Source organism: Dendropsophus ebraccatus, chromosome 5 (assembly GCF_027789765.1).
Source record: "Dendropsophus ebraccatus isolate aDenEbr1 chromosome 5, aDenEbr1.pat, whole genome shotgun sequence".
NCBI lineage: Eukaryota > Metazoa > Chordata > Amphibia > Anura > Hylidae > Dendropsophus > Dendropsophus ebraccatus.
Genome location: NC_091458.1, coordinates 54,682,606 through 54,697,866, shown reverse-complemented (window position 1 = coordinate 54,697,866; position 15,261 = coordinate 54,682,606). Strand labels below are relative to the sequence as shown.

General features: G+C 38.0%; 2 protein-coding genes across 2 annotated transcripts in view; both read right to left on the bottom strand.

Annotated features, from left to right (window-relative positions):
- The window catches only part of HOXC8 (homeobox C8), a 4,075-nt gene extending 114 nt beyond the window's left edge, over positions 1-3,961 (bottom strand). The window contains exons 1-2 of the mRNA XM_069972201.1: positions 2,960-3,961; positions 1-1,629 (exon numbers count right to left, since the gene is read on the bottom strand). The exon at positions 1-1,629 is cut by the window's left edge and continues 114 nt beyond it. Of these exons, the coding sequence (XP_069828302.1) occupies positions 1,337-1,629; positions 2,960-3,395 (729 nt within the window). The 5' untranslated portion in view covers positions 3,396-3,961 and the 3' untranslated portion in view covers positions 1-1,336. The remainder of the gene's footprint in view (positions 1,630-2,959) is intronic.
- Positions 3,962-10,364: 6,403 nt separating this feature from the next.
- HOXC9 (homeobox C9) lies at positions 10,365-13,101 on the bottom strand. The gene is made up of 2 exons (XM_069972200.1): positions 12,448-13,101; positions 10,365-10,971 (listed from the first exon to the last, which is right to left on the bottom strand). Exons 1-2 carry the CDS (start codon positions 13,013-13,015, stop codon positions 10,727-10,729), a joined length of 813 nt encoding a protein of 270 aa, XP_069828301.1. The 5' UTR covers positions 13,016-13,101; the 3' UTR covers positions 10,365-10,726.
- Positions 13,102-15,261: the final 2,160 nt, after the last annotated feature.

Below are 15,261 nucleotides of genomic sequence, written 5' to 3'. Positions count from 1 at the left end.
GTGTAACTAGGCTTATACAGAAATAAAACAAAGACTATTTCATTTTTATGTTCTTTTTTTTTACGCTTTATTTTATTTTTTTTTATTCTTTTTTTTATTTAATTTTATTTTACGTTTAATACCTCAAGCTCTTGCGTTAACAGATAAGGTCAAGACAAATAGGTAACTTTACATTCAGTGCAATTTAGTCCTAAACTACTGTAAAAGCACGATAAAAGAAACACAGTCATTAAATGTGCGTCCATGTAGGCAGTTTCAGTTGTTGGGATAAAGCAGCAAGAAACAACATAAAAATTGCATTACAAATACTTCCCGATAGCGTCTCCTTCTATAGGTAGTTATTATTATTATTATTATCATTATCACAAGTTACATTGCAAGTCTCAGGTTGCATATGCTACTCAGTAGCTTGCATGTTGGGCATCACTGCCAGTCATTGGAAGTCTGACCATCTTGTATTCGGGATATATGTATATAAATACACCCCATGTGTGTTACATAGTTATTGCCTGATCCCTTTAGGTAGTAAATGGAGGACTTAAGTGCTCACACAGCCATGTTAAACCCATAAAGTTACAAGATGGAAGATAAAATAAGAAATATTTGTGGCCTGTCATAACAGCTATATTGAAATAGGTTCCTTTTTTTATTACCTATTATCAGCCATGTGCACACCCTCTGCTTCAGCTTGGGATCAATCCCTTCTGCTGACAAGTATGACAGCTGTAGGGGCTGTATAGAGCTATATGGACTGCATTATACCAAACGTGGACAAGTACATAATAACAATAAAATCAAATTAACATAGTAGGGTATGTGCTGGCCCTTCCCTCCCCCTCCCCGAATACAGAACTCTAAATAAACACAGGTTATATTATGAGGCCCTCACTGTGCCCCTAAAGAAGGGAATAGGTAGTTTTATTTCACATAAAAAGGAATTAATACTATTGTGGCTGAAAGAAATGTCAGTCTGTTGGAAATCATACTAGTAGTAGTAAACCCTGTATGCTTCCTTCACTTGTACACTATAAGTTATTATTAGCCTATTTCTCAGGACTTGAAGGACATAAATAAGAAGGTAATGTAAATGCCCCCTTTTATCCACAAAAACCACAGCAAAAATGCAATGTGAAGTCCTGACCAGAAGACAAGGCTGGAACTTGTGACAGGTAGTTAATGTTGTCCCCTCTGTCCCCTCCCCTGTTCAAATGAGCATCATAAACGTCTTGGCTTTATATGTATCATAAAGCCAAAGTTTTAAGGAGTAATTGAATACATTCACACAAACAGACATTGCCATTCATACACAGGGAGTCTCATTCCTCCACAGGTCAAATTATTCCTTGCTTTCTTCCTTCTCCTCCTCTTCCTTCTCTTCTTCATCATTCCCTTCTTCCTCTGTCTTCTCTTCATCTCTAGATCCGGGGAGTTTATCTTTGTTGTTCTCCTTTTTCCATTTCATCCTTCTGTTCTGAAACCAGATTTTGACCTGCCTCTCAGTCAGTCCCAGGGCATGGGAGACCTCAATCCTTCGTTTCCTCGTCAAGTAAGGGTTGAAGAGGAATTCTTTTTCTAACTCTAATGTCTGGTACCGGCTGTACGTCTGCCTTCCACTGCGTCTTCCGGGGGCTGGGTATAGCAAAACAAAACACAGCCATTACTGCTTACCACTTCCAGGATCATGGATCCCTCTCTATAGATAGAAAGGTTCCTCGTCAAAGCCACCAAAACAGTATAAGGCTATGTTCACACGTAGTATTTCTGCCAGTGTTTTCTCAACCAAAGCCAGGAGTGCAATTGACAGGGCAAAATTATAAAAAAAAAAATTCAATCCACTTCTGGTTTTGGTCGAAAAAAGACTGACAGAAATATACTATGTGTGAACATAGCCTAAACATTGAATCTCTAAACATATATTACATGCATTACGTTCAAAATGTAGCTCCCACCACTATATTACAGCTACAAAAAAAAGTTATTGTGCTAACAAAGAGCTTACAACTAAAACACACAACAATAATGCTATCAGCAATACTAAGGCTGTGCTAATAGTAATAATAATAATACTGCTTTTAATACTACTTTACATAACATTAGCAGCAATTCTACTGTTAGTAACAATAATAATAATAATAGCAATCATTTTAAGAGCATCCTGATGTTTGAGATAATTATAACGCTTATAAAATTATATATAGCATGTAATGAAGCATTAACCCTTCCCTTGACTATTTATAGAGCTACAAAAAAACAGTGACTTCCATGTATCCTAATGTGGTAGAGCACAATAAATCAAATCTATAAACTTCACTTTTTACAATCAGAGGAAGCTTTTAAAGACACACTTTTAATTGCTTACAATAACACACACAAACATCATGGAGTCCCCATAAACTCTCTAGCCTTTACATAGTTAAATGGCCTCACAATAAAAAGAGTTATTCTAGATTTCACCTCCTTGGCTGAGCTGCCATCAACACATAAGGGAAAGTAAAGTTGAAGCAAGTTATTTCTCCATTGTAACCTACTTTGTAAATACACCATTTTCACCTCTTTTAACTCTCCAAGCCATTAAGATAAACTCTATGGTTTTATGAAGGAGCTCTGCACTAAGAGCAAAGCAAATAACCTCGTGGGAGCTGTATGCTGTTTTCCTCAAGGCAGAGCCATAAAAATAACTTAGTTCATTGTGAGTTCAAAAGACCTACACTTAAAACACCTTGATCTTTTTTTTTTTTTTTTTTCTATTTTGTGCAACTAAACTGCTTGGCTGGCTAGTGGAATGACCAGAAAAGCCATATAATAAAAAAAAGAGGTGTGATGGCAGCTCAGAGCACCAAACTGTATTGTGTGCTATTGTTTTCTCACTATGTGCAAAGGACAAGCGTGCAGACAGACAAGACAACAAGACACAAGGCACAAACACACACACATGAACAGAAGAAAAATAGTTCCTAACCGTGAGGTCTCATCCAGGGGAACATAAGACTGGGAGACGAATTTTGATTTAAATGGCCTTGTCCTTCGCTAGAGCTAGTGTTAGAGGACGATTTACAATCAGGGTACTGCACCACGCTCGTCTCTTGCTGGGCACCATACAGGGACTGCCTTGGTAGGGCATCGTAGCCATAGAACTTGGAGGCGTCTCCGTGGCACGTCAGGGCGCAGGGATTCTGCTGGTAGCCAGTGTTGGAGATGCTGGAGGTGCCGTGGTGGAAGAACTCCTGGACGTGGTGGGAAGGGTGCTGGAAGCCTGGAGCTGTGGTGCCTGGTCCATACACCAAGGCATGGCTCCTGCTGACACTTTGTGGGAACCGACAGTCGTAGTAAGTTGGCTCCAGGGACTCACCTCCTTTGTACTTGGAGAACAGGGGGTTCACAAAATAGGAACTCATGGCTCTTGCATTAAAGACAGATGCAGCACCCCCCCTCCTTATAATAAAAAGAGATCAAAATAGCAAACAATACAAGTCTTTAATTCAGGGAGAGATCAATGTGGAACTGTCCCCTGGGCTTGTCTTAAAGTCCTGTTTTTGTTTGTGATGAGGAGGGGGGGTTCTTGTTAGGAGGCTCTCACAGACGTCTCATAGTGCTGGAGTGTCTCTGGGCTGCTTGGATCTTCTTGTAGTGCAGTCGGTAGGTAGAGCTCTCTCTGTCAGTTCCTCTATACTGTTCCTTCCCTTAACACCACAGGCAAATTCCTTAAAATCCCGCTGGTGAAGCTTTCACACGCGATTTGTATCCATCAATCCTCTCCTGCAAGACAGACTGGAAAGAAATGACAAGGATTTGGGGGTATCGGATGGACGTGGAACACACCAGCCTTCAGAAAAAAAAAATATCAAATGAATGAGGGAGGGTTATGAAAGGTGCGCATTAATATCTTTAGGTGCTCTTTTTTTTCCAAGCCAGCCTCTTCACTGATGTGGGAAAATACATGCGCCGTGGGGTCAACCTAGGTTACCTCAACAGGTAAAATCTTTCGGGTGCATGGGTGAGGAGCACAGGAGCACATATGTACAAAGAGCTCGATTCCTTATTGCAAAATTGCATATTTCCCTTTAGTGCTAAAGATACAGCCAAGTAGCCCAGTATGACGTCACTGGCCTCCCTGCTCCCCCTCTTACGTCTACACTGCTCCTCTCTAACCAGTTGGCGTCCTATTGGAATTAAGAAAACATTTTTTAATGTCTTTAGTAAAAGCTTAAATAAAAGTGTTAAAGGGGACAGAGGTTGTGCACAGGCATTTGCATCAATTGCTGCCCTAACCCACATTGCCTGCTGCTGGGGGACACGAGCTGAGGGGCTCAAGTCATCCAGGAATCATCAAGTGGAATGATATTAATGACTAAAACGTGGAGGCTTCGTTCATTAAGGCATAGGAAGTGCGATTTAGGAGAAGAGACAAAGGCAAATGCACTATTATGGCGATTTTATAGTGGTCGTATGGCAGCAGGGTATAAAATAATAATAGGAAAGGAAAGCACGTCAAATGCAATTAGGAAAACGGAGCTGTAATCTGAATTTTCCCTTCCTCTCCCCATCTGCTGGGGCTCGGCTTCTAGCAGTCCGGTTTAGGGTTGGAGTTTAGAGTTTAGACGCCATTGATAAGTCTCTATTGTAAAGACTGGGGTTTTATGGCTGCCCTAAAACTCAATAACGCTCTATTCACAGGCCCTAAAGCAAGAGGCTAAATAATTCTCACACACACACACACACACACACACACACACACACTTATATTATTTGTGTTTTTTTTATTATTATTATTTCTTTTTTTTTTCTTCTTTTTTTTTGCTGAACCACTGGCAGTTTTTTATTATGCAAAATAAAGTGTATGTTGTGTCTATATAAATATGTATTCTATATATAAATGGAGATATAGGTCTAATACACCACTCTGTATATTGGCCCCCCTGTGTATTTAGTTCTTAAAATATATTTGTCGAAAAAATTTAAATAAAATAAAATCGTAACAGCATCTATCTATGTAATCGCCTATAGCAGCTGTTTAAACAAACGCTTATGAATTGTTATATATACATATAGTTTACACACACACATACAGTCCTAGTTGCATGCTTAAATATTTTATTATCTATCATTAGTTATTCATACTGAACTGCTGTATGTGACAAAGTTTATTTTTTATGTAGATATTGTGTGGTTACTATGTAAAGTCTGAGTATACTTTATTTGGTTCTAATATTTATTGAATGGGTCCTCTCTCGCCTGCTCTGGCCTGACTGTGATACATTGATGTCTGCCTAATAAATATCACTTGTGATCAGAAGCAAACATGAATGAAGAACGTCAGTAATGTGCAATAGACTGATCAATGTGCGGCTAATTAGCTCTATTTTCAGCCATGAGCGCTCCTCTACACAGCCAAGCCTATACAATGTTACTATAAGGTAGCCTCGCCTATCATCACGGTGACCCACTTGTAATTTGTGAACACTCTTATATATATATTACATGCTAATTCGCCATTCACTGGTGAAGAATGTTGTGCGTATTTGTTTTGATTTGTTTTCTACAGTCTAGCTGAGGCCCAAAGGTGTAATGGGATGCAATACAACTCTAATTGGCCAAAGTGCTCTAAAATTTGAGCAACAGTGCCACCCAGTGTCAGAAAATTGTAAATACGACCCCCAAATTATCACATGCTGAAGTATCTATTTAATCAAACCTTACATAACCTTCTATTAATGTATACTTATGAGTGGAAGTATGATTCAAAGTTTGTTGTTTGACAATAGTGACAACCATAAAGTGTATGAGCCTTCTATTCCTTGTAGTGATTGGAAAAACAATGGACTGTAATGTAATTTAACATGTGTGTTCTACTGTGTAATAAATACATATATAGAGAAAGATAGATTATAGATGTGTGTGTGTGTGTGTGTGTGTGTGTTTGTACATATACAGAGAGATGATTGATAGATAGATAGATAGATAGATATTAGTATAGATACATACGAATTTACTAAAATATGTATGTGTGTGTGTGTGTGTGTGTGTGTGTGTTTTAGATTCTTCCTTTGCTTTTATAGTGTATGCATATGATAGATAGATAGATAGATAGATAGAATTTATAGAGAGAGATGATTGATTGATTGATTGATTGATTGATTGATTGATAGATATTAGGATAGATAGATGCTCCCGAATTTACTAAAATATAGGTGTGTGTGTGTGTGTGTGTGTGTTTGTTTGTGTAAACATATACAGAGAGATGATTGATTGATTGATTGATAGATAGATAGATAGATAGATAGATAGATATTAGTATAGATACATACGAATTTACTAAAATATATGTGTGTGTGTGTGTGTTTTAGATTCTTCCTTTGCTTTTATAGTGTATGCATATGATAGATAGATAGATAGATAGATAGATAGATAGATAGATAGATAGATAGATAGATAGATAGATAGTCGAGATAGATAGATAGATAGATAGTCGAGATAGATAGATAGATAGATAGATAGATAGATAGATAGTTCTCTCGCCTTTGTAGTGCCTATATACTGTATTCCACAGCACTCACAGAATAGATGGACAGGTATGCACTGCATTTATAATTAGTAAATATTATATATACTTAACTGCTATATAAGCAGGTACACTAAAGCCTCCTTAACAATTGATTTCTGATGTTATTATAGTAAATGTTATATTAATATATTAATATATTAATGGCATTATTGTATTACTTTTTCTTTTCTTTATTTATTTGTATTTATTTTTCATACAGCATTTGTTGGTGATATAATGCCATTCCATTTGTTTTTTTTATTCTTCATAAAAAGATAGATAGATAGATAGATAGACCATGCCATACATTGATGTAAACAGGCTAATGTTCTCACTAGGTAGACAGATCTATCTATCTATCTATCTATCTATCTATCTATCTATCTATCTCTGGACATCTATATACACATCACGTGCACATAAGCACGTGCTTTTATATAACAACTTCTTTATTACGAATGCATCCAGTTATTATATGGAATGGTATAATGTTATGGTGCCCACACGTGTGTGGAGTAGATATGAGAGTGGAGCTTGCTCTAGATCTGGATCTGATGATGAATTAGGCCGTTCAGCCCTGGGATTTCTTTGTGTATATTTATAAAGTGAGAGTAAATCTTGCTGCTGCTGCTGCTGATGGCGGCTGCATGGAGGAGCAGCCTTCTTTGTACACACAGCAGCAATAAACATGGCAGCAATGGCTGCACACCTCTCTGCCATCTCCTCTCCCTGCTTTCTGGTTTTATCAGTTTCAGAAACCATTTCTCATCCCAGTGAAGTCTCCTGTTCGTTGCTTGTAGACAAAACATTCCAATAATCCGGTTTCAAAGCCTAGAGTATGCTCCTTATTGAAACCATAAAACAATTAATGCCAGACGTCTAGCCAGCCCTGTGCTCTTGTTTTGTTCACCTCCATTGAAGAGAGCCTGGGCTGTAAAGCTATAGCCTTGTGTCCGGAAGTATACCTATAGCCTCCTGCCCTAAAACCACCACTGCCCTGCACGTATTATCTCCCTCACAAAAGCCTGGGGATTATTTGATGTCATCCGGATGCCATATGCCCCAGTATAAACCTGACAATGTAGCAATACTCCAGTATCCTCCATCACCTCCTGTATATAGTGGGCCATGCAGATGGACTTGATCCTGCTGCCTCTGCCCCCCTCTTCTCCCCCATATATATTTCTTTATCCCAGTCTTTCTTCGTGTGAAAGACAAACTTCCCATCATGGGACATTAAACTGATTGATCAATTGTCAAAGTGACAATGACATCTCAGATCCCGACTTGGGGATGGCGAAGCCTTCGTGGGTTCGTTTGTGTGTGTCTTGTATGTGTTACGTGTGTGAATTTGCAATATTCTGCATAAAACCTTCACTATTAATTCAATCACTTTTTTTTTTTCATCAAAAGCCCCCCCTTGGATAAATAGATGATATTTATATTCTAAGTCTTCAAAGGGGTGGGGGAATAATAAGAGCTGGTTGGCTGGGGCGGCCAGGCATCCGAAGATTGTGCACATCACTAAATCTGGCCTTGGCATGACAGATATTTGAATGATAATAATGCAGGGGCCCTTCCTTGTTCTTGGACAACCAATTCAAATTGGAACGAAGATGCCTTGAAAGATTGCACCGTTTTGCTGCTATAAACATTCCCAGTCCTAGAAACTACCAGAAAATACATTGTTTCATCATCAGGCTGATTTTATTTTTTCTTCTACTTCTGTATTCCCTAAACATTGTTTTATATAATGGAATAGATCTGTATATATATCACTGTGTGGTATGACGTTTTGCTGCACTACTGCAGATATATATCTTTTATGCTATATATCCAAAATATGCATATGTCTGATATAATTCTATCAGCATACAGTCATTTATGGCTACACGTAAATGACACACACACACACACACACACACACATCTATCTACACACACACACATACACATCTATCTATACACACACACACACACACACACATCTATCTATATATACACACACACACACACATCTATCTATCTATACTACATATATTTGTGTGTGTGTGTGTGTGTGTGCAAACACACCCTTCTATACTACTGTTTCACTGTTTCTGTTGCAATATATTGTATAGAGTCTATTTACAGTATAAAAACAATGACATAACAATATACGTAAAAAGTATACTGCTACCTATAAAGATATGTGTCAATGAATATAACCGATATGAGGATGCTGTTATGCTACATTTAAATAAACATGTAATAAAAGGATATGTTGTTACATTGACACACATTTTCCAACGTGGCTACATAATATAAAAGGATATAGTGAAATACACTACTGTATGCATGAACGTCCCAGTATGCAATATAAAAGTATATATATATATATATATATATATATATATATATATATATATTGCCGCATACAGCGAAATTTCTAGAATATAAATTTATAAAATATACTGTTATTGTTATGCAGTGTATAATATTTACTATATGTCTCTAGATAGTAAAAAAAAATCTCAATATAATATGAAGAAACCTACTGAGTCCATGACATGCAGAAGTATTTACATATAAAGAAATGCATCAATTACCAGCGACAATGTATCTACATAGTCCATGTAGAACATATATTACCACATAACAAGCTCCTACATTCACAGTGTCCTATAAAAAGCCATGTTGAAGCATATGCGTAAATAAACACATGTTCTAAATTCTATAAAATTAAATAAAAAAATCACACGGGTCTTCTTTATATTTCCTATATATGATGCATATATCACACTTTATGAGGAGTTGAGTTCTGTTAATTTTATTTTATATGGGTTTGTGGCTATACAATATTAAAACCCTATTAACCCAAGATTAATAAATTAAACTGCCTCTCTTGTGAAGTTTTATGACTACTCTGACCACTATAGTTCTTAGCCAGTCATCCTTAGTGAAGTGGCCTACTTTTGCAGTAGCATTCAGCCTACCTATAAAATCCTTAAGTATATCATTCCAGCCTGCCTATAAAGGCCTTTAATAACACAGTAAAACACCAGCACTTTTCTATTTCACTACATATAGTTACATACTATGGTACAATGCTTATCTGGATACTAAAAGGGACTTTTATATCCAGGCTGTTCTAGGGAGCAGGAGAATGTGCAATCATTTGGAGTCCCAAGGCAGGCAGTCCTGGCAGGAAGCAACTTAAATTAGGAATGCGGCCCTCTATTATTGTCCAAACCTGACATTTCTCTTGACTGAGACTATAAATTACTGTGTCATGTATTCTAAAACTTGGAAGTCAGATGCAAATGAAACAAATACAGCGTTAGTCTAAAATCATGTTTTCAGGACTGCATTTGCCTCCATTGGTGGGGAAAGGGCTCCAAGGGACATTTACTTATTCTGTATATTAGCCTGATTATTAATAAGAATCACTATATAGAGAGAATGAAGGGGCTTTGTGTTGGAGCTGATCTTCAGAGGAAGCTAAATAACCGTAAGTACCATAAATGCAACAATGCTGAAATATATTTTACACAGAGAAGAATAGGCTGCTACTTTTGTTACCATTCAAGCTGGATTTCCTTTGGCCCAGGGCGATCTGATGAGATATATATATATTTTTTTTTTTTCTTTTCGTGAAATTGCAACCACAAAACACACAAAAGCAGAATAGTGCAGTCTTCTATATTTACATAGAGCTGATCTACAGGCAGAACAAAACAATACTGAACATTATTTTTTTTTTTTGTGACAAGAATAAAATACATAAATATATACATCCAAGATACTTTCAATACTATAACAAAACATACTGGTAATTTCCCGATTTGAATTATACAAAATATGCACTCACAAACTTCTTCAAATAAAAATTAACACTGGATAAGTATAAGTTACAAAATAAAATACTAAAAAAAATATTCAAGTACTTTCTTATTTTTTCATGGATTTTTGTTTTTCTTTCCTTAAAGACAGAGAAGAGGAACATTTGAATTGCATTTTATAAAAGCGTGTGCTTCCAAAATGCCTGTGTGTTTATAATCTACGCTAAACACAGATCTCCACATTCATAGTCATTAATAGGATCATTATTATTACTGATAATGCTTGAGCCCACAACAAAATGTTTTCTTCACATATCTCTTATATGGGGATTATGATAGGGAAGGAGGAGGATGGGTGAGGAGCTCTAGGGCTGGTCCTTGTCGGTCTTTTCCTTGTTCATTTTCTTCATTTTCATTCTTCTGTTTTGAAACCAAATTTTAACTTGCCTTTCAGTGAGATTAAGAACCCTGGCGACTTCATAGCGTCGGTCCCTGGTTAGATACATATTAAATAAAAATTCCTTTTCCAGTTCCAAAGTCTGATATTTTGTATAGGGACATCTTTTCTTCCTTGTGGAACGTGCATGGATCCAATTTGCCACTGGGTTATCTGGAGGGAATAAACACAGAACCAATTGAGTATCATTGAATGGATCAATCTCAAAATGTAAATATTTACATTGTCTTCTTTTAAACTATTGAGATACCTAATCTCCTCCAAATTCCAAAATTGACCCTTGAAATGTCAACTTTATTTCATTAATATGGTAGAAATGTTAAATATATCATATGGGTAGACATTTAGTGTGGCTAATATGGTTATTGGTACTTAGAGGTATTTAGCTCATGAGTAGCAGTAGCTATTGTGAGGCTGCAATCATAAAATAAACCTTGTTGTCACAAGGCCATAAAAAGCTCTATAAACAAGCACTATTTTTTTAATAGATGTTGAACTCAATATGCCCTTGAATGTATGAAGATAGATAGATATATATATATATATATATATATATATATATATATTTATTTTTAAAATGTTTTTTTTTAATTTTTTTTTCTCTGTGCAGATAATGTGTGAGCCCGTGGGCACTATACACCATGGTCAGCTTCATTATTTATTTATTTTTCTATATAAAACAAATACCTTTGGATAAACAATAGATGACCTGTGCTTAGTGATAACATCCATTGCCTGTAACCCTGCACATTCTGAAAATATATCTTTAAGGGAAATTATTTTCAAACCAGCAATAAATCTATCAGTGTGGGGAGATGCTTATGTGTACGAGTCCCACTTAATATAATTACATAGCAGGGACTGTATGGTTGTAATTTGGAGTTTTATAGGGCAGCAGTTTCTAAATTGTACTAATAAAATGTGTGACTGCCAGGTGTCTTCTTGTCTATTAGCCCATGTGCTTTGTGATCGGCCACATAGAAGATGCTACATCACTGGCACTGGCGTCTATTAAACTTAAAGCAGAAAGGCTTTAAACTTTGAAGATGATACAATTAAAGGAAACCCTGTGTCAATGTTGAGCTGCTCTTGCCATAACCATAAAACCAATGCTAATACGATGTTTGTTCAAATGACCAATTGTCCCACACAGTTCAATGCCTGCGAGGACATTCTTTCCTTGGCATTTCATCTGCTGGGACACTGACATAAAGAAGCAGAGCTGCAGCAGCATAGACACAATAATATAAGGATATGGCAGGTTGATAAGCCAGGACTAGGTGTTTCCTCTTTGCTGCTGCATCAGTCCCTGGGAATCCTATTAGCTGCAGTGCTGCTGGATACAATGTGGGCTACTAAACAGGCTAGAATTGTGTCCCTGAGCTGCTGGACATGGGAAATAAATGGCTTGTAGGAAGTGCACCCATGCTTGCCTGCCCTAATAGATCCCTTCCTATTTCTTTTATTCCCTTCCAATGCAGCCAGGTCTTCTTCCTGCAGGCTGTGTGCTTAGGGCAGGGCCCTGGTTTAAGGAGGTAATTTGGTTTTATGGAGGAGACTCTAGTACATGTTATAATTCCTCCTCCCCCCCCTCTCCGGTTGTAAACAAGAATGTCTCTAATAACTTACTGGGGTCCAATTCAGACTTGTCCTCTTTGTGTTTGCTGGAAAGGATGGCCTCAGATTCCGGGGAGGGGATGGTGTGCAGAGGTGGCCTGTCCCTCAGATCTCCGGGAGAAGCATACATGTAATCCGGGTAGCTGCGCCCATCGCTGGGGCCACACTCCCTCCTGCTGCTGGGGAAGGCATCAGGCTTGAGTCCGTAGTGCCTGCTGCTTGCTGCAAACCCTGGGAATGACACGGTCCCTGAGATGGGCTCCAGCCAAGTGCGCATATATCTGGCATCTGTGCCCAAGTGTGGCTGGTGGTGGGTGTAGGGGTGATAGACCACAGAGGACTGGGAGTGCACAGGACCCCACGAGGTGGTGAACACTGCAGGTTTCGGGGCAAAACTGCAGGAAGGAAAATCTCCACAGTCCGGGACTAATCCTGACGGTCGTGCAGCTGCTGGATGAGCCCCAGTGGTGGGGAACCTGGAAGCCAGGAGGTCTTCACTCTCATGGCTGATCAGAGAGTCCACATAATAGTTGCTGATAGGACCCGACGCAGACATTGTTCCCCCTTCTTTTACATTCATAAGATTATTGTATGAACTGTATGTGTACTTTTTATCTGCTCATAGAACAATCAGGGCAGGTAATTATTTTTTCAGCCTTTCAAGCTTGTCATTGGCTATTGCCTCCCACGTGATTGTATTTACCAAAAAAAAAAAAAAAAAATACAGTGTAGATCAATGCGCAGGTCCCATTGCCTGTATGCCTGTATGGGAAGCTGAACAGCCTGGTTCTCATGAAATTGAAGAAATAAGGAGAGGATCAAATACCTGGATCTGATGGACTTTAAGAAGATCTGCTGCCCTTGTGCACTTTTATGGGCATTGGGAAGGAAACATGGGCTGCTGGGAGCCTGGGAAGCAAGCAAGGGGACTATTTCTTGACGCAATTCATCTCTGTCTCCTCTCTGTAATGCTGCCAGCATACTAGAATGAATATATAGGACAGTCCAGGGCATAGCTTTTCATTACATATACATTATGATTTCTGCATTTCGTTTAGCTAGAATCAGCTTTCTGCTACTTCTGCTGCTAGGAAATAAAAGCTGTATTTCACTGTTTGCAGTGTCTCACTGGCTGGTGTGCATTATACATCTACCAGTTGGTATATTTCTTTACAAATCAGCAGGGCATTGAAATCCAGGCAACTGGAAGCCATGGGAGTAAGGGAGAAAAGATCTCATAGTAGAGACATTTGCACAGAATAAAAGTGCTAAGCTACTCCCATCTTTCAATGGATGTCTGTATTCGTCTGCTCAGGCTTGGATGTTTTTATGTCCTTCAATAAAAAATTTACGAGGCTCATTGGATTGTTCATAAACGTGTCGTTCATTAAACAAAACTGTAAGGTTTGGATTTCAACTGTAAAAAAAAAAAAAAAAAAGCAAAAGTTATAGCAAAGTTCCTCCTGGATTTTGTGGGGGGGAAAGCAGAGTCCCATAAGAATGATGATGCCCTGGGACAAGTTTCAGTAGTGGCACCGTTGTGCTTGCAGTGGGTGCTGGCTCTAAATAACCCCCCTTAGTCTGAAATAGAATTCCTTCACATTTAACACAGGGGGCTCGGCTACAATTGAACACACAAGTGTGGAGACACCGTGCATTGTGATATTAGAAATATATTGCTTTTATTCTGCCCCAAATGATGGGCATAAAGAGTCCATTTATTGCTGATAAATCTCATTTTTACTGTTGCACTGGAAAGCCAGAGCTGCAGTAAATAATGGGCGATTCTAGAATCCACTTTAATAGATTTCCGTAATGTTGGTCTTGTATAGTATATGGTGTATATCGTCTATACAATTCATACAAAGCATTAGGACTCCATCCTCAGAGCAAGCAACGTAGATTATAACAGCAAATACATTGAATTCTGCAAGATTTACACTTCCACAGAGGAAACCCCTAACGCCTGACATCTATAAGGCTCAAGCAGCAGATAAAACAATTGTACAGGCATAATGAAATGTATATTTAATGTCTACACAATGCATAGAGAAAGCGAATATTCAGAGCTGATTCGCTGAGCCAGTGATTTTATTAATTCATCTCTTCCCCACTGTGTGAGACCCCAATAAGCAGCATCTCTGTCACTACAAGGATTCTCTGAGGTTCGTTAAGTTGCACATGATGGGATGAAGAATAGATGATCAGACATTACTCAGCCTCGTAACTGTGCAGCAATGTCTGCTTGTACTTACACCAGGAATAATATCATCTCCCAGTAGTATACACACAATACATGGTCTCAATGTAACCAGCATAGACGTGAAGCCTATCTGTGCTCATTCACATAGACACACAGTTCGTCATAGCACACAGGGCATCAAACCTGGCACAATAATATTTAACACAAGCGATTCCCATATGTATGTGACACTGGCAAAATGGTGTGCAATCCAGAAACAAGATGATCACATAGCATGCTGGCTGGCTGGCTGACTACCTATGTATCCAGTAAACAAAAGCATTGATAGATAGATAGATAGATAGATAGATAGAAGAAATATAGATAGATAGATAGATAGAAAGATAGATAGGAGATAGATAGATAGATAGATAGATAGGAGATAGATAGATAGATAGATAGATAGATAGATAGATGATAGATAGATAGATAGATAGATAGATAGGAGATAGATAGATAGATGATAGATAGATAGATAATTGATAGACAGACAGACAGATAGATAGATAGATAGATAGATAGATAGATAGATAGATAGATAGATTGAAAGATAGACAGAGACCTCCATTATGATGTATTTCTCT